Raw genomic sequence first — 25,588 nt, forward strand, 5'->3', positions numbered from 1 at the left:
CAATACCACAGAAATGACAGAGTTCTTTTCAATAAATTGTCAAACCAACCTTTCACTCCCCAGATAAACCTCATTCCATCATGATGTATAATATTCTTTTACATGTACTAATTTTCCGTGTTAAAATTTTAAGTATATTTTTGTCTATATTCATAAGGGATATTTGTCTGTAGTTTTCTTACATCTTTGGCCTCATGAAATGAGTTTGGAAGTATTCTCTATTTTCTCAGAATTTGTGTATAATTGGTTTTATTTCTTCCTCAAATGCTAGAGTTTACAAGTGAAGCCATTTAGGCATGAACTTTTCTTTTTGGAAAGATTTTTAATTAAAAATGCAATTTTTTGAATTAATAGGGCAATTCAAGTTTTGTATTGCATATTGGGTTAGTCTTGGTAATGTGTGTCTTTCAATGAATTGTTCATTTCATTCAGTTTATTGAATTTATTGGCATAAAGTTGCTTGCCATATTCTCATATTTTTCTTTCAATGATTATACTCTGCAGTGAGTGACATATTCTGTTGCATTATTAAAAGTTTATGGGTGGCAATTTCTGTCTTATCTCTTTAATATTTATCAATCTAAATGGAAGTTTACCAATTTTATTTTTTTGAAGACCCAGCTTTAGATTTCACTGATTTTCACTATTATTTTTGTTTTCTATTTTAATTTTTACACTTACCTTTATTATTTCATTTCTTAATTTTTAAAATTAATTTTTATTTCCCTTCTTCTACTTGATTTTCATTACCTTTCCACTCTGGAAGAGGTATTTTGTAGGATGATGGTCGAGTTGTCTTTTTTCTGATACTTCCTCATATTTTGATTCAGATTATGATTTTTGGCAACAATACCACAGAAATGACAGAGTTCTTTTCAGTGTATCCTATTAGGAGGAACCAGGTGTTATTTGTCCCATTATCAGTGATGTTAATTTTGATCACTTGTCTAAAATAGTGTATGTCAGGTTTTTCTTCTGCCAAGTTATTATTTGCAATTAAGTATTTTGTGGAGAAAAAAATTGAAGACTATTAATTATTTCTCATCAGACTTTTACTGATTTAGCATTCATTGATTCTTGCCTGAAATAATTATTACTGTGATGGTTGCCAAATGCTGACTTTCTAATTGCATCATTTTTTCTACATGTAGGTAATTGGAATCTTGCTATAAAGAAGGTGACTTTCTTGTCTTTATTTATTCAATTATACTAGTATGGACTCAAATTCTTATTTTATTCTGTGTGCTATGATCCATTTTCATCATTATTTATTTATTTGCTGTAATTGTTTCAGATTTGGTCAGTGGGAGCTTGTTCACGTTGGCTTCTGAATCCATTTGACATGTCACTATAATTTTTTCAGCACTTATTTCAGAATGCTTAGTTTGTGATACCCACAAGATGTTCCAGGTTCATCTTTTACTTTCCCTATCCTAGCCTGGAGATCAGCCATTTCTCCCAGGAGCCGTATTTTTTTTTTTTAACTGGAGAAAGATATTTAGAAATCTGGATCTGAATATCCGAATACAAAAATTAGCCAGGTGGAGTGGTGCGTGCCTGTAATCTCAGCTACTCCAAAGGCTGAGGCAGGAGAATTGCTTGAACTTAGGAGGCAGAGGTTGCAGTGAGCCAAGATCACACCACCACACTCCTGCCTGGGTGACAGAGTAAGACTGTCTCAAAAAAATAGAAATCTGGATCTGGAGTCTCACTGTTTGTAAGCTTTTTCAAGAAGACAGATTATATATGTTTTATATATTATAAATATATGCAATAAATTATATATAACATAACATATATAACAAATACATATAGCATATCTAATATACATAACTTATAATGTACTTATAAGTATATAACATATATTACATATATTTACATAATGTATAACATGGATTATAAAAATGTCTTTTTATAATATATATATTACATTAATATATAATATATAACATTATATATAACAGATATACTAGATATTAATACAGTGAAATATTTTTTATATAATGTATATATATGTGTATACACCCACACAGTCACAACATACACACACATTTATATATATACACACGTATATACGCACACATGCAAATACATATGTATATACACACACAGATGTCGTGATAGCTAATTTTATGTATCAACTTGACTGGGCTAAGTGACAGGCCCATGGCTGGTAGAATATTATTTCTGGGTGTGAAGGTGTTTCCAGAAGAGATGAGCACTTAAGTCAGTGGACTGAGTAAAGAAGACCAGCCCTCACAGTGTGGGTGAGCATCGTTCAGTCCATTGAGGGCTCATCTGAATAGAACAGAAAAGTGGAGGAAGGATGGATTCTTACTTTCTCTTCTTGAGCTGGAACATTCATCTTCTACTGCCCTCAGACATCAGAGCTCCTGGTTCTCAATCCTTTGAACTTCAGGACTTGCATCTGCACACCAGCAGCCCCTGGTCCTTGGGCCTTAAGCCCTAGATTGGGAGTTACATCATTGACTCCCCCGGTTCTCAAGACTTCAATCTCAGAATTACACCACCTGCTTTCCTGGGATTCCAGCTTGAAGATGGCGTATTATGGGATTTCTAGGTCTCCATAATTGCATGAGCCAATTCCCGTAAATCTCTTCATATATCTATATATCTCTTATTGGTTCTGTTTCTCTGGAGAACCTAATACAGATATGCACACTCATGTGTGTGTGTATACATGTTTCTCTGTGTATCAGTTATGTTCAAAATCATGAGTTTATACTGATAACTCAAATTACAAATACCACAGTCTCCATGCTAGTGTTCCCTTATTTGCAACTCCCTTCAACAGTGAGAAACCTGACTCACTATTTGCAATATATTTGCTTATCTACCCCATCTAAGAATGCACATAGTGTTGAAATTGCTAACCCATACTACTATGAAGAACAAACCCACTAGACAAAATCCAACATTTGTTCATATTCTTGTCTTTAGCCCTTTGTTTGTATAATCAAAATACTGTGTTCCGAGGTTAATTCAATTCTACCTCACAGCTCCCTCTTAACTGTGGTCAAGTTATTCACTTGAAATACAGTAAGGGGCAGGGTGTGGTGGCTCACGCCTATAAACCCAACACTTTGGGAGGCCGAACACTTGAGGTCAGGACACTTGAGGTGGAACACTTGAGGTCAGGAATTCGAGACCAGCCTGGCCAACATGGCAAAACCCCGTCTCTACTAAAAATACTAAAATTAGCTGGGCATGGTGGCACACACCTGTAATCCCAGCTACTTGGGAGGCTGAGGCAGGAGAATCACTTGAGCCCGGGAGGTGAGGGCTGCAGTGAACCGAGATGGGGGTTGCACCACTGCACTCCAGCCTGGATGACAGAGTGAGACTCCATCTCAAAAAAAATATATATATATATATATATATATGTGTAAATATATAAAAAATATATAAATATACATTAAAATATAAATATATGTATACATCTATATATTATATATATAAAATAAGTTTCATTTGTTGTGTTTGTATTGTGTTGAATTTTTTTCTGTTTTCATTGCGTATATTTACTTGGCTTAATATGTGAGATAAGGATTCTAAAATTTGTGAGACAAAATGAAAATTAGAAGGAATTCCCATCTTCCCCATTGTTTCCACCCATGCCTTGTATGTAACTATCTCATTGGTTCTAGTTTATCCATCCTATGTTTCTTTTTGTACAAACAAGGACATGCATTTTTTTATTTCTTCTTTTTCACATGAGAAGTAGCATACCAAAGTCTTTTGTATTTACTTTTTTCACTTAATAATATTCTAGAAATACTTCATAATAGTTCAGAGATATTCCTTGTTCTTTTTCACAGCTGCATAGTATTCCATTGTTTGGATATAACATAGTTTATTCAGCAAGTCATTTAGATGGTTTCCAATCTTTTGCAATGACAAACAATGTTCTGGTGAGTAATCTCGTACCTGTGTATTTTCATATTTTTGGAGTATAGATTCAGAGTTCATTTTTAGACATGAGATTGGTGGATCAAAGGGTAAATGTGTATGCATTTGTTTTAGATATTGAAAAATCCCCATATAAAATGGCCGTATCAGTTTGCATTCCCACCAATAATATATAAAAGCATCTGATTTTCCACAGCTACACCAATAGGAAGTGTGGTCATACAAAAACCACACTCTCAACATAGCTAGAAGACAAAGCACCACCTTCAAATTGCCCATAAGAAAACAAACAAACAAAAATGACCTAGGAGTTCTTCACACTGCTCCTAGAAGCCTCTGTGGTGAGCAAGGGTAGTCTGTGGAAAGACTTCATGAAAGAGAAAAAAGCTGAGCTAGCAGAGTCCTCAAATTGCTCCAAGACCACTGCCAGAAAGTAAGAGTCTGCCGTAAAAATGAAAATGCTGAAAAGGTGTCCTTGTAGACCAGAGCACTAACTACAAGCACACCTTCAGGAAAGGGGCATAAACATAATGTGATCTGAGCTGATAGCTTTTGAAAGATGTAGTTTCTAAAAGAGGAAAAGGGCAAAAAGGAAGGGGAGCCATCCTTTGGTGATAGAATGGTAGAAAAAAAAAATGAAATAAAATAAGAAGTTGTGGAGTGTTTTGATACAAAACAAAAATTAGAAAGAATGCAGCTCTCTCTCCCCTCCACAGCTTCCATTATAGGTCAGCCTCTGAGGTCACAGCAAGTTGGAGTGTGCTACAGAGTGGTTCTGGATGAACAAACAGAAAACATCCATCACAGTAGGAGACTTATAAATAGGAAGAAAGTGGAGAGTTGATTAACATACTGGGGTAACTAAACTAGAACGCTGAATAGATTATAATGAGCAAGAAAATATGCCTGAATTAGTGATTTAAGAAGGTTCCATGGAGATGAGTGACTCAGGTACAGTGAAAGAGGTCATTAGAAATCAAAAGGTCAAGAAAACCAGAGGCACGGATGTTATAAGGAGTCATCCTTGTCAATGTGAAATAATTATGGATAATACCAGATTGTAGGATGGTTGGGAGACAGTGAGCCAGGTTCCAAATCCCTCAACAGACAGGGGTGGGTGACCAGAAAGTAAAGGGATTGCAATAACAAGGAGTGGAAGAGAATCAAACAGTGGGTTTGAATGTGCAGACAAATCTCCAGTAGGCAAAAATATCTCATTGCACTTTTGTTCCACATAGTACAAGGCATAGAGGTGAAGTTGGTGCACTATTTTATTCATCATTGCTATTTGCAGACCAATCCTCCTTCCTTTCCACAAAACCCTTTCCTTTGAGTTGCATATCATCAGAATATAGCACCTGCTGTCTTCTTGTTTGCAATCATCTTCAGATGTACAAGCCACTCCTCATTTCTTGAAGATTTTAGCCCCTGACTCAGTATGACTCTCTAACATGAATCCCCATGCTTTTTGGTGATTTCAGTATCAATTAAGATGTTCCATGGCCTCCTCTGCACCAATACTTTTGTCCATCATTTTATTTCAACTTCTCACAACCACAGTTCTGTCTAAACTCTTGCATCACCAAAATCTAGAAGGCTTCAGTGTTAGTTTAATGTCGACCACAATAACGTAACACACCAATCCCCAAAATGTTAGAACTCAAACATGACAGAAGTTTATTTCTTCTTCACGTGAAATCTAAAGTGGGTGTTGCTGATCAGCAGACAGCTCTACTCAAAGCAATGATTCAAGCTCCTTCCTTTCTGTGGTTCTGTCATCTTTAGCATGTGACTTACTAGGTTACTAGAGTCACTTTCATCAACTCAGTGTAGGGAAAGAGGCAAGGAGGATCGCATATGGAGTGTTTTAGGGCCAGACCTAGAAATGCTACACATCTGTGATCATGTTGCTTTGGCCAGAACTCAGTCCTTCTACACTTAACTGCAAGGGTGCCAGGATGTGTGTCTAACTTTGTGCCCAAAATGAAGGGGAAGTGTATTTGTAGACAGCTTTGTCCTCTGGTTGCCAATTCTGTTTTACCCTCAATTGAGGCATTCTTATTTCTCACTACTACATATTACCATTCTAGTTCACCCTAAATAGTACCCCAAGTCTAACAATGACATGACCCCATTAAGGCCTACAAAATATTGATCCTGTTACTCTTTGTTTCTTACCACTCATATGTCTTCACTTCCCTTCTCACATAGCTTAAATTCTATGGTCCATCATTTTAATCACTCCCTTGTGCACCTGCTCAACTCACGTCATCAAATTCACCTGGGAACACCCAATCATGACTAAATCCAAGCAACTGGTTTTTTCTGAGACCGTCTCTAGAAAGCTAAATATGACTGCAGAAAAACTCAGAACCAAGCTTGATGATTGCTCTCTAAATTCATGAGCACTCACCTCAACTGGGTCTTTAGCATTGCCTGTTAATTGACTAAATGTCTCTAGTCCTTTCCTTCTCTGCCTGTCTTCAAACATAACACCTCCTCATGTGTCATCATCTTCATGATGACCTTGATGTATATGTCCCTGAGAAAACAGAAGAAATGTGAAATCAATTTCCAAAAGCTGCCACCATGGGCATCTCCAACCCACCTGCAAACAGTTCCTTCCTGGTATCTACAGAAGCCCTGCATGCTTCCACCGAAGGCAATCTCTCCACCTGTGCACCAAAAAGAGCTAAAACTTACTGAGCACTTCCTACATGACTGGCACCATTTTAAGCTCTATGTGTATTAACTTTATTCTCATTGCAAATCCTACGAGGCTGGTACTGATTTTAGGCCCACTTTACACATAGATAACTAAGGTACACTGACAAGGAACATCCCTTGAGTCCTGCAGCTGATAAATGCCAGGGCTCCGATTTGTCTCCAGAATCCATGCTTTTCACCAAGGAGAATTATAGGGAAAACATTTGACATTTTAGTAAATCACCCTACAGAGTGAATGGACGGCTACTCTTTTTAAAGAGTTGTGTGTGGGAGTACAGATGGAAGACATGACAGTGAGGAACAAGGAAAACACCTCCACCACCTCTTAACAACGAGTCATATGCATGAAAATAAACCAGCCGCCACTGGAATAGGCTGCAAAGGAAGCAGTACCTTCAGGGCATGGGCTGTTTTTAGTTTCAGGAAGGAGGAAGAAAACACTCAGGACGGGTGGGAGGAAAATGAGGCATTTGCACATTGGACATTAACCAAAGCAAACAGGGTTAGGGTGTGACAAGACAAAAACTATTCATGTTCAAGCGTTCCCAGAAAAGTGACAGTGATATTGGGCTAAATATTATAAAACTCAAATTTCTATGGTGAGCAGGTATAACTTGCTGTAACAAACACATCAGTCTCAAGAGGAAAAGCAATACAACCTTTGCAAAGTAAAATCTCATAGGAGACGTTATCCTGAGCAAAAATAAAACCGCTCAACCTCATAACTACAGGATACACAGTAAACAGAAATCCTACAAGAAAATAGCTTTACCCTTAGCCAGCCTATTGTTTATATTTTCTTCAAGGTAAATGACTGTTAAATAGCATTTCCGCTTTTACCCTTATCCAAAGATAGTAAGTTCTTGCTATTATAAACCTATTTTATGCTCATTGATTCTAATTTGATTGAGCAGAATAAAAAGTCTAGAGCTTATAATTTTCACGTCTACACAGAACACATGACATAGTCTAGCCCTTGCTCTAAGCCTTTCCTACTTCAACCATCCTGCCATTATAATCTCATCTATTACTGCTTTCTCAATCAGCTTCCTGCCTTGAATGCCTCCCTCCCTGCCACTCAGTTACTTAACAAACAGCTTAAGCACCCATCATATTTGGGGCTCTAACACTTATAACTTTATCTTCTTTCTCTCAATAAATATATATTTTGGTCTTCCTGTAGCAAACTATAAGCAACTTGAGGGCAGACACTTGTATTTATCTTGGTAAGCTCACATTTAGCATATGGCAACTTGCACATAGTAGGCACTCAGCTTTTTTTCTGAATAAAAAAAGCACTCAGCTTTTTTTCTGAGCCAGTGTTACTGCTATCCCTGGAAGCACTGGGTTATTACAGAATAGGCAGAGCAGGCCCTCATATTTAACAAATGAATGAATGGATAGGTGGATATGTGCCTAACTCTTAGAACTTCTAGGAAAGTTCAAAGAATTTCCTAATATTAGAAACTATTAGGAAATTATTGATAGTACTGCTAGTTGTGATAACTGTGGTTAAGGAGGAAAAAAAAGTTTTATTTTGAGAAATACACATTAAAGTCTTCACAGTGAAATTCCATGAACGTAGGAAATTTAAAGTACTTCAACAACAAAACAGATGAAGCAAAATGACAAAATAAACATTGCCATAATAAATCTAGTTATATTCTATATAACTAGTACATCTTAGTCTAGTCTAATACCTATAATGTAATTGGCAAGATGACAAGAATATGGTAAAAACCTAGAAATTAATCAGATTGTCTTCAGGTAAATCAGGAACAAGTAATATAGGTACTCTAACAGGAAAGGATATAACATGCTTGAGAAAGTACAATATAATTTTAAAGTAACTGAAAATTATTCGCACTAGGACAACCAAGAGACAGCATTCTGAACTGCTTGTAGGAGGCAGGTAGGGAATTTCTTATTCAGAAATAAAGTAGTCATGTTTAAGAATAAATTCCAAATACTACATGAGACCAAAAAATGGGATCACTCATTTATTTCTATTTAGGGAAAATAAATTTTTCTTCACATATCTTCAGCTTTTCTTGTTTTACATGTAAAATCAGTATGTTCACTGTCATAAATAAATATAAATAAATATTACAAAAGAATAAGATTTACAAATTTGACTATGGACATCTCACTTCAGAAATAACATATAATCTTTTCTTATGTGAATACTGTAGTATCTCTGGATACTTTTAAAGACATTAAGTCAAAGAAGACATCTTTCACAGGCTTTTTCCAAACTGTATTTGTGCAACAAAGGAAGACTCAGTCTTTCATTCTATATTCCTCCCTTGTCACCATCAACACCCCTGGCTCACTAGCATGTTTTACCTTTAAAATATTTTGCCAACCTGAAGGAAAAATGAAAATGTCTTACAGTCAAACATTACTTTATAATGTGGTTCATCTCTCTTTAGCAATTTTGCTTAAAAGAGACTGAATTGGGTTTTCATTTGCTTTTGATATCCAAATGTTTTTCATTTTTTATTTCCTTCGTAAGTAGAAATAACATTACAGATCTTGTGGGGAAAAAAATCACTTTTCTTCTCTTCCTCGTGTTCCCATTCTAAATATGAATAAATCTCTATGCTTTCTTACACTTTTAGGAAAGGAATCACTCCCAATTCTGCAAGTTGTTCTCTTTTCAAGAGGTAGAGGTGGGCTGAGAATGTGATTCTGGGACTGCCTTTTTTCTCCTTTGTTGACATTCCTAACACACCCTAAAGACAATGAAAGCATCCTAAATGAAAAGCACAATTGCATTTATTATATCCAATATGCAGATAAGTCTAAGAGACTAGAAACAGTCTGTATAGTTGTGTGTATTTTCTTCTGAACTCTTCTTTGGCTAAGTCAGCCAGCCCATGGTTACTAGCGTCCCAAGCAAACCTGTCAACGTGAAACACGTGTACCCTGAAAATTCAAAAAAAAAAAAAAAAAAAAAAAAAGTTAAAATCAAAATGATTTTATTTACTAGTGATAAACATTAATTTTTAGTTACTATGTGATAAATCGCCAAAAAGAATCCGTTAATTTGGGGTGCAAAACAAAAAAAATAATGGTAATAGAATATGGACAAGATTCTACAGGTAGGGTTTATCAGCTACAGCAACAACTAAAATATGACATGGAGTTTTTAGTTTCTCGAGATGAAGAGTGGCTAAGCTAGAATGAATTAGGGTACCCTCAGATTAAAAGTCAATGAATTCCTAAGTGTGGGAGATGTTAAAAAAAATAAAAATAAATAAAAACCCCTGAATACTACTACATGTGGAAGAGAAGATTAAGAGATGAAGACACTCAGTTTTACAGACACATTTACACAGTTATTTTTGTGTGATAATTTTGTATAAAGATATGAGATGTCTTTTAAGATCTATAAACGTGACCTATAAAAGGATATCTTAGCACATATTATAATTTTTCTTAAACATTGAAAACTCTAAAAGCCACCAAGCAAAAGGAGAAATACAAGGTAGGTCAACCATCTCATGATGCAAATTATCATAATGAAGGCATTCTCTTTAAGTCCTAATATATCACCCCTTTCCCCCCAAATATTTGTGGCATTATACATCTGATCATTACAATAAACTGACTTCAAAACATAGGATGAGATAATAAGCATACTGCTACCAAGTCCAGAACTGACAACGTGTCACAGTAATGATTCCATGCGCTAGTCATTCATTCAACAAAGGAAAAAACAACTCTAATGCCAGTATTGACTTAAGCCTCTATTATCCTTTAAAACTCATGAAGAACCCCCTAGCCAAGGGTATTAATGGATATTTTACAAGATACAGAAATGTGATGTTATTAAACCATATATACCTTTTATAATTTACCAGAAAGTCTTATTTCTGAGGGACCATCAGTCACACTTAAATGGTCTAACACAACATTGAGTACTTTGTTGCTCTCATGTGCACTGTAAGAGCTGAATAGTAGAAAAGAAAAAAACTATTGAATTGAATGATATAACTGTCATTTCCATCAAAAAACAAAGTCAGGCATCTGCTTACACTTCCATCCCTAAACTAAAATTTATCATATAGACCTAACTCTTCTAAAAGAAATAAATCAACCCTCTGATAGGCAAACATGAAGAATCATTAAATGAAACCACATTATCACTTGCACATTAACTATATCCTGTCTTGATTAAGATCAAATATTTAATTAAATCAGTATGAAATCAGGAGGCTAGCCAAACATATGTAAAGCTAGCTCTTACCCTCAACAGCTTATGCTTCCAAAATAAGGCAAGTGGAATATTTTTTATGTGCACATAAAAAAGACAAATTTTTCTTAGGAGTTTGCAAGAGTTTCCCTCTAATTCAGAAAATAAGCAATTAAGTTCACTGCAAAACCCCAAAATACAATTCAAAACAAATACACTAGTCTCCTTATCTGTGGTTTCAGTTACCCACAGTCAACTGCAGTCTGAAAATAGGTGAGTACAATACAATAAGATATTCTGAGAAAGACAGAGAGAGAGAGACCCCATTCACATAACTTTTGCTACAATAAGTTGTTCTAATTGATTATTAGTTAATCTCTTACTGTGCCTCATTTATAAATTAAACTTTATCTCACAGGTATGTACATATGGGAAAAAAACACAGCACATATAGAGTTAGGCACTATCTGTGGTTTCAGGCATTCACTGGGGGGTCTTGAAACACCCTGCCCCCAACCAAGGATAAGCAGAAGTTACTATATTCCTTCCTTCTAAGTTCCTTAATAGGACATACAAGTATCACAGCCAATCACCTTACCAAAGTATGTAAAGAAACTGATGAAAGCCAAGAGACAGCACCTGGTAAACCTACCACATCCTGCTGTCCTGCCCCACCCAGTCTCCACTCCCACCGATCCAGAGAGCCTCAAAGCAGTAGCTTTGGTAAACTGATAATACTCTATACATTGATACTTGATAACTTGATAAATTGATAACAGTATTTCAAAAGGAGAGTTGGAACAAATACAAGAAAGTACATAAGATTGGTGGTTTAATTTTTTTTCAGAGTAGCTTTGCTGATGCTTCCATACCAATTCACTTTAGATGACTTAGAACTAACTGTGAGTTTTTGTTAGGTTCTAAATCACATTCCTAAAACATTTCTGATATATCTGGAGAAAAAGTTGTCTTACTATATTTGCTATCATGACAGCTAGAATATTTTGTTGATATTAAACAAATGCCTGTAAAAATTATTAATCACTCCCCTGGACCTAATGGTCAAATATTTTTCCAAAAGACTGACTCATTTAGTGAGTCAAAGAATATTTACATACTTTAACTTATAATAGGCCTAAGTAATATTATTAATTTAAGTAGAAAAATTGTAGAGGGTAAAAAGGAGATAGGTCACATCATCCAAAGAATTAAAACAGACAATTTAATAACAGCATTAAATTATAGTTTTCTTATTAATGGGAAAAATGGACAGGCATTAGGGCAGCTTAGAAATAACTCGTTTGTATAAATTCCACTAGTTTTCTGAACAGTTAAAACTACAAAACAGAAGAAGGTCAATTTAAATCATCCTTTGCTGCAGGACACATCAGAGCCAATGGTGACATTTATACTTAACATTATGTATATTCAATGCAGATTAGATATTTTAAATAATACTGATGTGTGTGTGTGTGTTGTTGTTGTTTTAATATCTGAGTGCTTACTATGTGCCAAGCAATGTTCTAAGCACTTGACAGGTGGCAACTCATTTGATCCTTACTATAATCACATGAGGTAGGTACTATATTTCCCCCATTTTACAAATAAGTAAACTGAGGTATAGAGAGGTTAAATTGCTCACAGTCAAATAATTCCCAGATGGCAGATCCAGGATTCAAACTGAGCCATCAGGCTCCAGAGTCTGCTCTCTTAACCACTGCGCTGTTTTGAGCTGGACTGGCATCTATTAATATAACTGAGAAAAAGCCCTCATCACAGGCAATTTCACAGTATGTTAGAGGTTGATTTTTCCTAGACTTCTTTGCTTCTGTGCAACACTTAGATATTACCATAAATTATACTGAGTGGAAAAAAAAAATCAGTGGATCGATAGATCACAAAATGAGACTTCAAGTCACTTTGCTTTGAAATGTGCCTTTGAATATATTGAGGAAAAACAGACATGAAGTCTGTTAATCCAGGATAGTAATTACAGACAAAAATGAATACGGAGACATGCCAAAATTTAAATAAAGCTAAGAGAGTCATACTGATACAGTACCAAATTTTACTGGAAATAAACTAGGAATAAATTTTTAAAAATCATCAGAATTTCTGCTCACCCTGATTTTCCATATTCCAATGACTAGAATCAGGGTACCAGTTAATATAGTACCAGCAAGAAATCCTTGAAGGGGAAAAGATATGGTAACACAGTTAATAGAAACATGAGCAAGTAAAATTACATTATAGTTTCACAATGACAAACATACTGGTTATGAAGTGAGTTAAAAAACAGGAGATATTAATTGCATTTTGTATATGGCTTCCTTATGTCATAAGTTTTTGACAAATGCGTGTTTTATTTGTCCTGTTTTCTTTGAAAGAAAAAGGAAGAAATGTATTTAGAGTATCACAATGCTCAAATAAAATTTTTTGACAGGCTTGAGAGGCTTCTAAAGTGTTTCAACCCAATCATGCTTGATTTTAAATGTTTTGATCGTTGAGCATTCAAATATGGTGACAGAATTATGTTATTTTAGAGCTGGAAAGTATCTTAGAGCTCACTTTCATTTTTTAGACGAGTAAACTGAGTCTCAGAAAGAAGGAACATTAACATACGTGGTTAACGGGAAGGACATTTACCTAGTTTATAGTAGATATAACAGATATGTAGACATTTTTCCATCACAGGAAATATGCTTGTACTATTATCATCTGAGATTGGAGGGCAAACTATATTTACTTTGCCTACAGAATATGCTTTTTAGTGTTCAGCCTATTGTAGATTAAATTTCATTTCAAAAATTTATATTCACTTTTAAGATTCAAAGCACTATTTTGAGCTGAACAGCAGCAAATAATTGGTCAAATAAGTTGGTCAATATCAAATCATTTTCATAGCTTACACAATCTTTCTTCTCAAATGTACCCATTTGCCCTTTCCTCTCACCATCCTTGTTCTCCCTTTCCTCACCAACACCCCCCTACCCCCACCACCATCAACCCTGTCCAGTGTCCTTGGACTCAACTCTGTTGGTCTGTACTACAAAGGAAATGCTAGATGACACTAGAATAGTAACTGAATCTAACGTGGCTAATGAGTGTGTTTGGCTCCAAATCAGCAAAATAGAGACACTGTACAATTGCACTGCCAGATGGAAATTGTGATTTAAAAAACAGCTATTTCTACCACAGGTAAGTTTTTACAGTATTTCACTTTATAAGTTTATTTAACTGATCCCCTAGGATTGTATCATTAACTTAGAAAGACTATCCATGAAATAAATCACAGCTTCTAAAAAATTTTGGGTTTCCCCCTTCCTGTCACCAGTTCCCACTAATTCCATCATTTTCAATATCTTATTTTTTATTTGAATGCTAAATCAAGATAGAAGATTCAGAGTGATCTAGAACATCCAGATGACAGAAGGAAAAGGCTATTCCCAGAACAATGATCAACACATATACATAGTTCTAGAAGAAAGTATAGAAGCTGATAGTTTAACAGAAAACCAGGCCAAAACACAGAAGTATGAAAAACAAAATTCTACGTATCTTCTCAGTAAATTAATAAGAGCATATGATCTCCCAAATTAGAAACAAACTTTCAGGCTCAAAGGCAACTGTTTATGATCTCAAAATTCACTTGGTATCTACAGAAAACCAAAGGTGAATCAACATTAAGATTTATGCAACTTGGGATAAATGAAAGTATGAAATAATGAATGAAATAATAATTATGATTCCAATGTTCCTAAGATTAAACTGAAGAGCTCTTAGGTAGGAAAATAACATGATGTTAGAAAAAGGTTTTCTCCCCCACAAAAGGAGTATCTTAGTAAGGTTCTCCATCATGTAGAACTGTATCTCTGTAGTGTTGAAAACATTGCAAAGCAGTTTGCCACCTATTATCTCATTTGATCACCTCTCCTTATTAACACAGTGCATGGCAAACAGTAGAACAGTAGAAAGTGTTTAACAAATATGTATTAAATTGCACTGAATATCTTGTTTCCAGATAAGAAAACAGGCCAAGAAAGAATAAATCAAACAGTTTATTGCCGGAGAAAAACTTACTTCTAGCCCCAGATTCAGGCCCTAATTTTAACTGTTTGAAACATTTTCCATAAAATACTTGATATTCATCAAACAAAATTTACATTAGACAGATACTACATTAATATATAGGGTATCATCTTCACTGCCAAAGAACTCAAGTTAGAATTTCACCTACCTACCTACAAGAACTGCAGTTACCTAGAGGATGCACATCATCTTTTTTGAAGAAATGTGGGACACTTCAAAAGGTCTAACTTGCAGAGCTAACAAAGTGGAAATGCAATCCATGTGCTATGAAAAAGCAAAGTTGTGGAAAGGTTTTGTTCTTGCTTATATCATATGTAACGTAACAGAATACAGGGTCTATGGACAAGTGAAGTCACCCTGGGAAGAGATTTTCATAGATGATCTGAAAAACAGTATGCTTGAGTAACCCTTAAATTTTCCATTTTGTAAATGCAGTTTAAATTCTGCTTCCTCAGAGAGACATCCACAAAACATCCTTTAAATGTTTTGCCATCATCGCTGGATTTTCTGTACCTCTGTATTTCTTCAATTTTTTTAATAAGAGAAATTCACATACTTCCTTTTCCAGGCTAAACATATCACAGAAAGATTATATGATTATATTATCTGACTTAAACCTGAATAACAGACAGATAACTGATGTTACTTTATAATGGGACTTGAGTTTGTCATGTATAGGGGCATGTAATAAGACATAAAGACCCCTGTAACCACATCTTATTCATTTCAAATACCTACTTAAGTGTCAAGACTCTTGAAAGTACATTTAGATTTGGGCTAGTCTGTAATACATGCCATATTCAAGTTTAAAGGATAAATAAGTACACAATTGTTAGGGGATACAGAAAAAATATTTTCTATATTTCATTGAGTATTTCCTGACTTCTTATTTATTATTTTTTAAATTGATCTGTTAGTCTCCATGAAGGACTTATGAATGTCTCAGTATAGGACTTTGGCAACAGAGGGGAATAAAGCAATACTGTAGGGAATCAGGGCACCTTAACTGCCCAATTTGGGTTGTATAGTCTCTTGGTCTGTCACTAGGATGAGCATCTTTCCATCTTTTAAAGTACCTGGGAAGATCATCTGAGCCTAAGAAACAGAGGTTGCAGTGAGCTGAGATTGCACCACTGCACGCCAGCCTGGGTGACAGAGTGAGACCCTGTCTCCCCTCAAAACAAACAAACAAACAAACAAACAAACCTGGTAATAGAGAAACTAGTCATCTGCCTCTATTTACTCCCTACTAGCTCTGTGAAGGGCAAGTTACAAATCTTGCAAAACCAGAGTTCTCTTAGCTGAAAATGGGGTATAAATGCTACACTACAAGATTGTTGTGATAAGAATATGAAATAATACATTTAACAAATATCAGTACAGTACTTGCCACAGAGAAAACATGTAAATATTACCTGAATAAAAGACTGTTTTACTCTTTGGTGTGGCCAGAGGGAGTGATAAAATTATCAGAAATCCAGCTTAGGAAAATAATAGTGATTGCATGCAGTGACTTCCTTAAGCTAGTATTTATTCAACTTTTAGGATTGTGCTTGGAATTTTCATATCCACTAATCACATTAAGCTTCAAATACTTCACATAGGAATCACAATCTCTATCTCTTAAATGAGAAAATTGAGCCTCAGATAGATTAAGTTAATCACTTGGGTTGAATAATTACTAAGTGAAAAAAATAGGATTCAAGCCAACGTCAGACTGGTTTGACTCCAGAGGTTATTTCTTCTATATGCTTTTGTCTTTTAAAAAAATAAAAACAAAACCAACAGAAAACAAGCATTCTCAATGGGGGTGATACCTGATGAAAGTCAAAAAAAAAATTCCTTTTTTAAGTATAGAGTGCAGATATAAATGTGATACATAAACTGATTTACAGTATATGTGAGTGGACGATGATCAAGAAAAAAATGTCTAAAAAGGTCTTTGGTGAGAAGAGAGCAAGAATTAACGCCCCTCCAACACACTAAAAAATTGGGAAACACTTATACAGAGCCAATGGAAGAATAGATTTAAAATTCACAACACACGCTTCATTTACAAGGCAAATTGGAAAGTTCTGTAACATTAGTCAGTCTTTCTTCCTTAGCAGAACAGGAAAAAAAAATCAAATACTTCAAAATTCAAAGATCATCTGTATCATTTTACTTACACTGCAGTGTAATCGATGAAACAATTTTCTTGCAGTAGAGTTAATTTATCTTTAAAGAAGAGTAACCTCATTCACGGAATACATTTAATGAATATAATTTTCAGGTTTATGTCCTACAAATATGAAATCACACACACACAAATGTTGCCATATGTCCAATTTAAGAAGGAAGGACTTCCTCTTTATTTTTTAACAGAAGCTGGAATTCCAACTAACACTAAGGAAAGTTTTCTAGAAAATCAAAGGGTATAATACTTAAAGAATTTCAGGAAAAAAAAAAAAAAAGGATTTCAAACCTTCATTGAGTGCCATTAAGCAGGTGAGAAAAACTCATGTGTTAAACTCATCACTTTTGGGATCATTAAATCATCAGACTTTCATTTGAAACACTTTTATTTATATTTAAAACAAAGTGAATTCCAACAGTTGGACTCTTTCAAGATAAATCTTTTAGCTTAGAAGTTCATTCAAAATATAAAATAACCACAATAAATAATAATGGTAGTAATGATAATGTTTTTATTACTCTTTTCAGATCCAACACTGGATCATCCAGATTCATAAATAAGTTCTTAAAGACCGATAAAGAGATGGAAATAACCACACAATATAGTGGGAGACTTCAACACCCCGCTAACAATGTTAGACACATAATCAAGGCAAAAAACTAACAAAGATATTCATGACCTAAACTTGACATTTGACCAAATGGACTTAACAGACATCTACAAAACATTGCACTCAACAACAACAGGATATACATTCTTCTCATCTGCATATAGCACATACTCTAAGATTGACCACATGCTCAGCCATAAAGCAATTTTAAACAAATTAAAAAAACCAAAATCATACTAACTATACTCTTAGGCCACAGCATGATAAAAATATAAATCAATACCAAGAAGATCTCTTAAAACTATACAATTACATGGAAATTAAACAACCTACTCCTGAATGACTTTTGGTATTCTGAAAATTAAGGCAGAAATCAAGAAATTCTTTGAAACTATTGAAAACAAAGATACAACATCCCAGAGTCTCTGGGACACAGCCAGAACAATGTTAAAAGGAAAGTTTGTAGCGTTAAACACCTACATCAAAATGTTAGAAAAATCTCATATTAACAAAGTAACATCACCTCTAGAGGATCTAGAAACAACAAGAGGAAATCAACCCAAAAGCTAGCAGAAGAAAAAAAAATAACCAAAATCAGAGCTGAACTGAATAAAACTGAGATGCAAAAATGAATACAAGAGATCAACAAAACCAAAAGCTGGTTTTCTGAAAGAATAAATAAGATTGATAGACAACTAGCTAGACTAATAAAGAGAGAGAAAATCCAAATAAACACAATCTCAAATGACAAAGGGGATATTACCGCCAATCCTACAGAAATACAAAACACCCTCAGAGACTATTTTGAACACCTCTATGCACACAAACTAGAAAATGTAAAAGAAATCATAAATTCTTGGAAAAATACAACCTCTTAAGATTGAACCAGGAAGAAATTAAATACCTGAACAGACCAATAACAAGTTCTTAAATTGAATCAGTAATTTAAAAAACCTACCAACCAGAAAGACCCCTGTACCAGATGGATTCACAGCCAAATTCCACCAGACATACAAACAAGAGCCAGTACCAATCATACTGAAACTATGCCAAAAATCAAGGAAGAGGGCCTCCTCATTTTATAAGGCCAGCATCACTCTGATACTAAAATCTGGCAAAGAGACATGACAAAAAAAGAAAACTTCAGGCCAACATCCCTGATGAAAGTAAAAACAAAAATTCTCAACAAAATACTAGGAAAAAGAATCCAGCAGCACATCAAATACCTAACGTACCACAATCAAGTAGGCTTTATTCCTGGGATGCAAGGTTGGCTCAACACATGCAAATCAATAAATGTGATTCATCACATAAACAGAACTACAAACAAAAAAACCACGTGATCATCTCAACTGTTGCCAAAAACGCTTTTGACAAAATTCAACATCCCTTCATGTTAAAAGTCATCAACAAACTAGGCATCAAAGGAACATACCACAAAATAATAAGAGCCATCTATGAAAAACCCATAGCCAACATCATACTGAATGAGTAAAAGATGGAAGCATTCACCTTGAAAAGCAGAACAAGACAAGGATGTCCATTATTATCATTCCTATTCAACATGGTACTGGAAATCCTAGCCATAGCAATCAGGCAAGGGAAAGAAAAGGCATCCATATAGGAAGATAGGAAGTAAACTATCTCTCTTCACAGATGATATGATTCTAAACCTAGAATACCCCAGAGTTTCTACCCAAAAGCTTTTAGAACTGTTAAACAACATCAGTAAAGCTTCGGGGTACAAAAATCAGAAGCATTTCTATACACCAATAATGTCAAGCTGACAGCCAATCAAGAATGCAATCCTATTCACAACAACCACAAAAGGATAAAATACCTATGAATACAGCTAACCAGGGAGGTGAACGATCTCTATAAGAAATAGAAAACAAAGAAGACAGAGACAATAAAAACAAATGGAAAAATACTCCATGCTCATGCATAGGAAGAAACAATATTTTTAAAAGGGCCATACTGCTGGGCAGGGCGGTTCATGCCTGTAATCCCAGCACTTTGCAAGGCTGAGGCAAGTGGATCACTTGAGGTCAGGAGTTTGAGATCAGCTTGGCCAACATGGTGAAACCTCATTTCTACTAAAAATACAAAAATTAGCTGGGTGTGGTGGTGTGCACCTGTAATCGTAGCTACTTGGGAGGCTGACACAAGAGAATCACTTGAACCCAGGAGACGGAGGTTGCAGTGAGCCAAGATCACGCCACTGCACTCCAGCCTGAGTGACAGAATGAGACTCTGTCTCAAAAAAAAAATAATAATAAATAATAAAAAATTTTTAAAAAGGGCCATACTGCCCAAAGCAATTTATAGATCCAATGCTATTCCTGTCAAACTACCAATGATATCTTTCAGAGAATTAAAAAATATATATTTTAAAATTCATATGGAATCAAAAAAGAACCCAAATAGCCAAAGCAATCCTAAGTAAACAGAATAAAGCTGGAAGCATCACACTACCTGATTTCAAACTATATTATAAGGCTACAGTAACCAAAAGAGCATGGTACAAAAGAGCATGGTACTGGTATAAAAATAGACACATAGACCAAAGGAAGAGGTTAGAAAACCCAGATATAAAGCCACACCCCTACAACCATCTGATCTTTGACAAAGTTGACAATAACAAGCAATGGGGAATGGATTCCCTATTCAATAAATGCTATAACTCGCTGGCCACGTGCAGAAGATTGAAAATGGACCCCTACCTTTCACCATATACAAAAATCAACTCAATATGGATTAAAGACTTAAACCTAAAATGTAAAAGTATAAAAACTCTAGGAGAAAACCTAGGAAATACTATTCTGATATAGGTGTTAGTAAATATTTCATGATGAGGTCTCCAAAAGTAATTGCAACAAAAACAAAAATTGACAAGTGGGACATAATTAAACTAAAGTGCTTCTGCATGGCAAAAAAAAAATACATCAACAGAGAAAACAGAAAACCTACAGAAAAGGAGAAAATATTTGCAAACTATGCATCTAACAAAGTTCTAATATTCAAAATCTCTAAGGAACTTAAACAAATAAACAAAAATCAAACCAACCCATTAAAAAATGGGCAAAGGACATAAACAGATACTTCTCAAAAGAAGACATATGTAAGGCCAACAAGCATATGAAAAAAATGCTCAACATCACTAATCATTAGAGAAATGCAATCAAAACCACAATGAGATACCATCTCATAGCAGACAGAATGCCTATTATTAAAAACTGAAAAAATAACAAATGTTGGTAAGGTTGTGGAAAAAAGAGAACACTTATACATTGCTGGTGGGAATGTAAATTAGTTTCAGCCTCTGTGGAAAGCAGTTTGGAGATTTCTCAAAGAACTCAGAATTACCATGTGACCTAGCAATCTCATTATTGGATATATACCCAAATCAACATAAATCATTCTACCATAAAGACACATTCATGCGTACGTTCATCAGCACTTTTCACAATAACAGAGAATCAACCTAGATGCAAATCAGTGGTGGACTGGATAAAGAAAATGTGGTATATATACATCATGGAATATTACACAACCACAGAAAAGAATGAAATCATATCCTTTGCAGTAATATGGATGCAGCTGGAAACCATTATCCTAAGAGAATTAATGCAGGAACAGAAAACCAAATACTGCATCTTCTCACCTATAAGTGGGAACTAAACATTGAGTACACATGGATGCAAAGAAGGGAACAACGGCCACCGGGGCTTATTTGAGAATGGAAGGTGGGAGGAGGGTGAGAATCACCAAACTACCTGTTGGGCACTAAGCTCACTACCTGGGTGATGAAATTATATGTACACTCAACCCCAATGACACACAATTTACCCATGTAACAAACCTTCACCTGTACCTCCCAAACCTAAAATAAAAGGTGGAAGAAAAAAAATGTGTTTGCCCATTTTCCCTTTGGTATCCATGAACACTACATGTTGATTGTTTTCCTAAGACAATATCATGGGGAGTGGCTTCAAGATGTCTGACTAGATGCCTCTGGTCCTCCCCTCTTCCATGGAGAGAAACCTAAGTAGTGATTACATAATCACATTTTGAAGAGATCATCAAAGACAGAACACTAGAATTTAACAAACAAGTGACAGGATGCACCAAAGCAAGGAAGGAGACAGAAGCAAGGCAGCCTGTTTGGCTGAGATTGCCTGGGAGCCTGGAGAGACTCCCTAATGCAGGAAAAGAGTAAGTGAGAGAACCCCAGCAGTCCACATTCCCTCTGAAGACTCTCACAATGGGTAAAATGGGTAAAATGGGACTCCCTACAGGAGTCCCTTGATTCTCATAGACCCTAGATATAACATAGGAAGCTGCCTGGAGACAGTGTGATGGCATTACTCCAGAGAGTAAGTTCACACTGAGTACTACAAATCCCTGAGTCCTAAGCAGCCACAGCACAACACTATTTTGAGAGTCCAGTCCCTCCCAGATTGCATCTTGCTTTGGGGCCACTGTTGCCTGAGCCAAAGCAGGAGCCACTGGCAGCAACCTGGCACCCCCAATAGAGGAGCAGCCAGGCATTTTTTGGTTCCTTGAGGACAAATTCTAATGCATGAAGCTATGGCTGCTGCTGGCTGCTTTGGGCTGAGGCATGAGCAAACTGCATGTGCCCCAGCCACCTCTCTGTGGCTGCTCCCAACTGAAAACAATTCTGCTCTCCCAAGTAGCTGGTCCACAACACAGCCACACTGTCCTCACCTAAGCATTCCACCAGTGGCCGAGGAATACTCTACCCCGTCCTACCACAGCCAGCACTCACATGCACCACAGGGAGGCCTGAGGACAAGTCCCCCTGGCCCGGCCTCACCCTCTCAGTACCCAAGCCTGCCATCTAGGTGCCTGGATGCTCAGCCAGTACACCACCATTGGCAGCTGAGCACTCATCCTGGGGTCTGAAGTCAGGCCCACTCAACCTGCCACTAACATCACAGCTGGCAAGCCACCTGCAGACCTGGAAACTGACCCGCCCAATCACCGCAGCCACAGCCAACACCGGCACAGACTGCTTGTGTCCCACAGGGTTGTCCCACCACTACTACTGCCATCACCCATGCCCCCACTTGCTGCCAAGTAGCCTGAGAACCAGGTCACCTATCATTTCTGGCACCCAAGCGAGCCACCTGGAAACCCACCTGGAGACCCACCAATAACTGACCCGATTGGGCTTGCTAACACTGGTGCCAGCAATATCATCCTGGGCCCAAGGACAGGCAAACTCAGCCCACCACTGCCAACACTTGGGTCTGAAGACTGGCCCACATGGCATCCTATTCCCTAGCAAATCTCCACTAGTAACTGCATCCTAAGGCACTGAGGAAATGACAGATACCACTGATACTATTTACAGCTGAAGGTCATACAGAAACTACACTACTGCATGCACCCAGAATCAAAGCCAAAGTGCCCCACCTAACTGACACCATAAATACATCTTCAGGAAAAGTCCTCCCCTACAAAAGCAAATTCAAAAACTTAGAAACCACATATATCACATCAGATGCACATATATCAACTTCAGGAGGCAGGAAACATGAAAAACCAAGAAAATACGATACCACCAAAGGAACACAATAATTCTCCAGCAACAGATCCCAATCAAAAGTAAATTTACAAAATTCTGGGAAAAGAATTCAAAGCTGTGATATTAAAAAAGCTCAGGGAGGTGAGATACAAATTTTAAAATTTGTTTTAAAAAAAATACAAAGAAATCAGAAAAACAATTCAGGATATTAATGAGACGTTTACCAAAAAATATACATATAAAAGAACCAAACAACTTCCTGAAATAAAGAATTGACTGATGAAATACATAATATACTTGATGAAATATTAAATACATAATATACTTGAAAGCATCAATAACAGGCTAGATCAAGCAGAAGAAAGAATCTCAGAACTTGAAGACAGGTCTTTTGAAATAACACAGTCAGATAAGAATAAGGAAAAAATACTTTAAAAATGTGCAAAGTTTACATGACATATGGGATACCCTAAAGTGCCCAACTATTCAAATTTTAGGAGTCTCAAAGGGGAAGAGAAAATGAAAGGATTAGAAAATCTATCACTAAAACGACAGAGGAAAATTTCTCAAGTCTAACAAGAAATTTAGACATCCTGACACAGGAGGCTCAGAGATTACCAAGTAGATACAATTTAAAAAGGTCTTCTCTGGCCCAGCACGGTGGCTCATGCCTGTAATCCCAGCACTTTGGAGGCTGAGGCAGGCGGATCACCTGAGGTCAGGATTCGAGACCAGACTGGCTAACATGGTGAAACCCTGTTTCTATTAAAAATACAAAAATTAGCCAGGCATGGTAACACACACCTCTAATCCCAGCTACTACTCGGGAGGCTGAGGTGGGAGAATCGCTTGAACTTGGGAGGCAGAGGTTGCAGTGAGCTGAGATTGCGCCACTGTACTCCAGGCTGAGTGACAGAATGAGACTCTGTCTCAAAAGAAAAAAAAAAAGAAAAAAAAAAAAAAGGTTTTCTCCATGGCAAATTATAGTCAAACTGTCAAAAGTCAAAGACAAAGAGTTCTAAAAACAGCAAGGGAAAAGCATCTAGTCACCTATAAAGGAACCCCATCAGACTAACAATGGATTTCTCAGCAGAAACCTTACAGGCCAGGAGAGAACGGGATGATATACTCAAAGAGCTGAAAGAAAAAGACTACCAGCCAAGGATTAGGAAAGTTATCCTTCATAAATAAAGGAGCAACAATGTCTTTCCCAGACAAAAGCAAGCTGATGGAATCCATCACCATGAGATGGCTTAAAAGAAATGCTTAAGGGGGTGCTATACCCAGAAGAGAAAGAATGATATCTACAATCATGAAGACACACAGAAATTTTAAAAACCACTGATAGAGCAAAAACACAAAGAAAAGACTAAAATGTTATGAAACAAAAACTCTATATCACAATAATAAGAGAGAACAAAAGGAACAAAACAACCACAAATCAATTAATAAGATGATGGGAATAATCCCTCACATATCAATAACCCTGAATGTAAACAGATTAAATTTTCCTCTTAAAAGATGTATACTGGTTGAATGGATGCAAAACACAACCCAACTACATGTTTCTTTCAAGAAATTCATCTCATCTGTGAAAACACATTGTGACTAAAAGTAAAGAGATGGAAAAAGATACTCCATGCTAACACAAACCAAAAACAAACAGGAGTAGTTGTACTTGTATCAGATAAAACAGACTTTAGGAAAAAAAACAGTAAAAACAGACAAAGAAGGTCATTACATAATTGACAAAGAGATCAATTCAACAAGAGGATATAACAGTTCTAAACATGTATGCACCCAATCCTGGAGCACCCAAACATATAAAGCAAATATCGACCAATCTAAAGGGATAGACTCCAATAAAATAATTGTGAAGAACTTCAACATCCCACTGTCAGCATTAGCTTATCTGGACAAATAATTAACAAAGAAACATTGGATTTAAATTGCACATTAGACCAAATGGACCTAACAGACACTAACAGAAGAGTTCACCCAATAGCCACAGAATTTTCTCAATGGCACATGAAACAATCTCCAGAATAGAACATATGTTAGGATACCAAACAAGTCTCAATAAATTTGAAAAAGTCAAAATTGTATCAAGTATCTTCTCAAACCATAATGGAATTAAACTAGAAAATGACAACAGGAACTTTGGAAACCGTACAAATAAACGGAAATTAAACAACAGGCTTCTGAATGACCATTAGGTCAAGGGAGAAAGTAAGGATGAAATTTAAAAAAATTTCTTGAAAAAATAGTAATGGAAACAGTGTAGCAAAACCTATCAGACACAGCAAA

General features: G+C 36.0%; 1 protein-coding gene across 4 annotated transcripts in view; it reads right to left on the reverse strand.

The window, feature by feature from the left end:
* Positions 1–8,635: 8,635 nt before the first annotated feature.
* Positions 8,636–25,588, reverse strand: part of CD55 (CD55 molecule (Cromer blood group)) — a 37,506-nt gene continuing 20,553 nt past the window's right edge. For 2 of the 4 annotated variants that reach the window (XM_025355122.1, XM_025355107.1), the window contains one exon: positions 8,636–9,585. In XM_025355122.1, coding sequence (XP_025210907.1) covers positions 9,521–9,585 — 65 coding nt within the window. In that variant the 3' untranslated portion in view covers positions 8,636–9,520. Of the gene's footprint in view, positions 9,586–15,096; positions 15,181–18,965; positions 19,051–25,588 lie in introns of all 4 variants that reach the window. The other 2 variants (XR_003115538.1, XM_025355208.1) reach the window with 2 other exon arrangements.

The sequence above is a fragment of the Theropithecus gelada genome, chromosome 1 (assembly GCF_003255815.1).
Source record: "Theropithecus gelada isolate Dixy chromosome 1, Tgel_1.0, whole genome shotgun sequence".
Classification (NCBI taxonomy): Eukaryota; Metazoa; Chordata; class Mammalia; order Primates; family Cercopithecidae; genus Theropithecus; species Theropithecus gelada.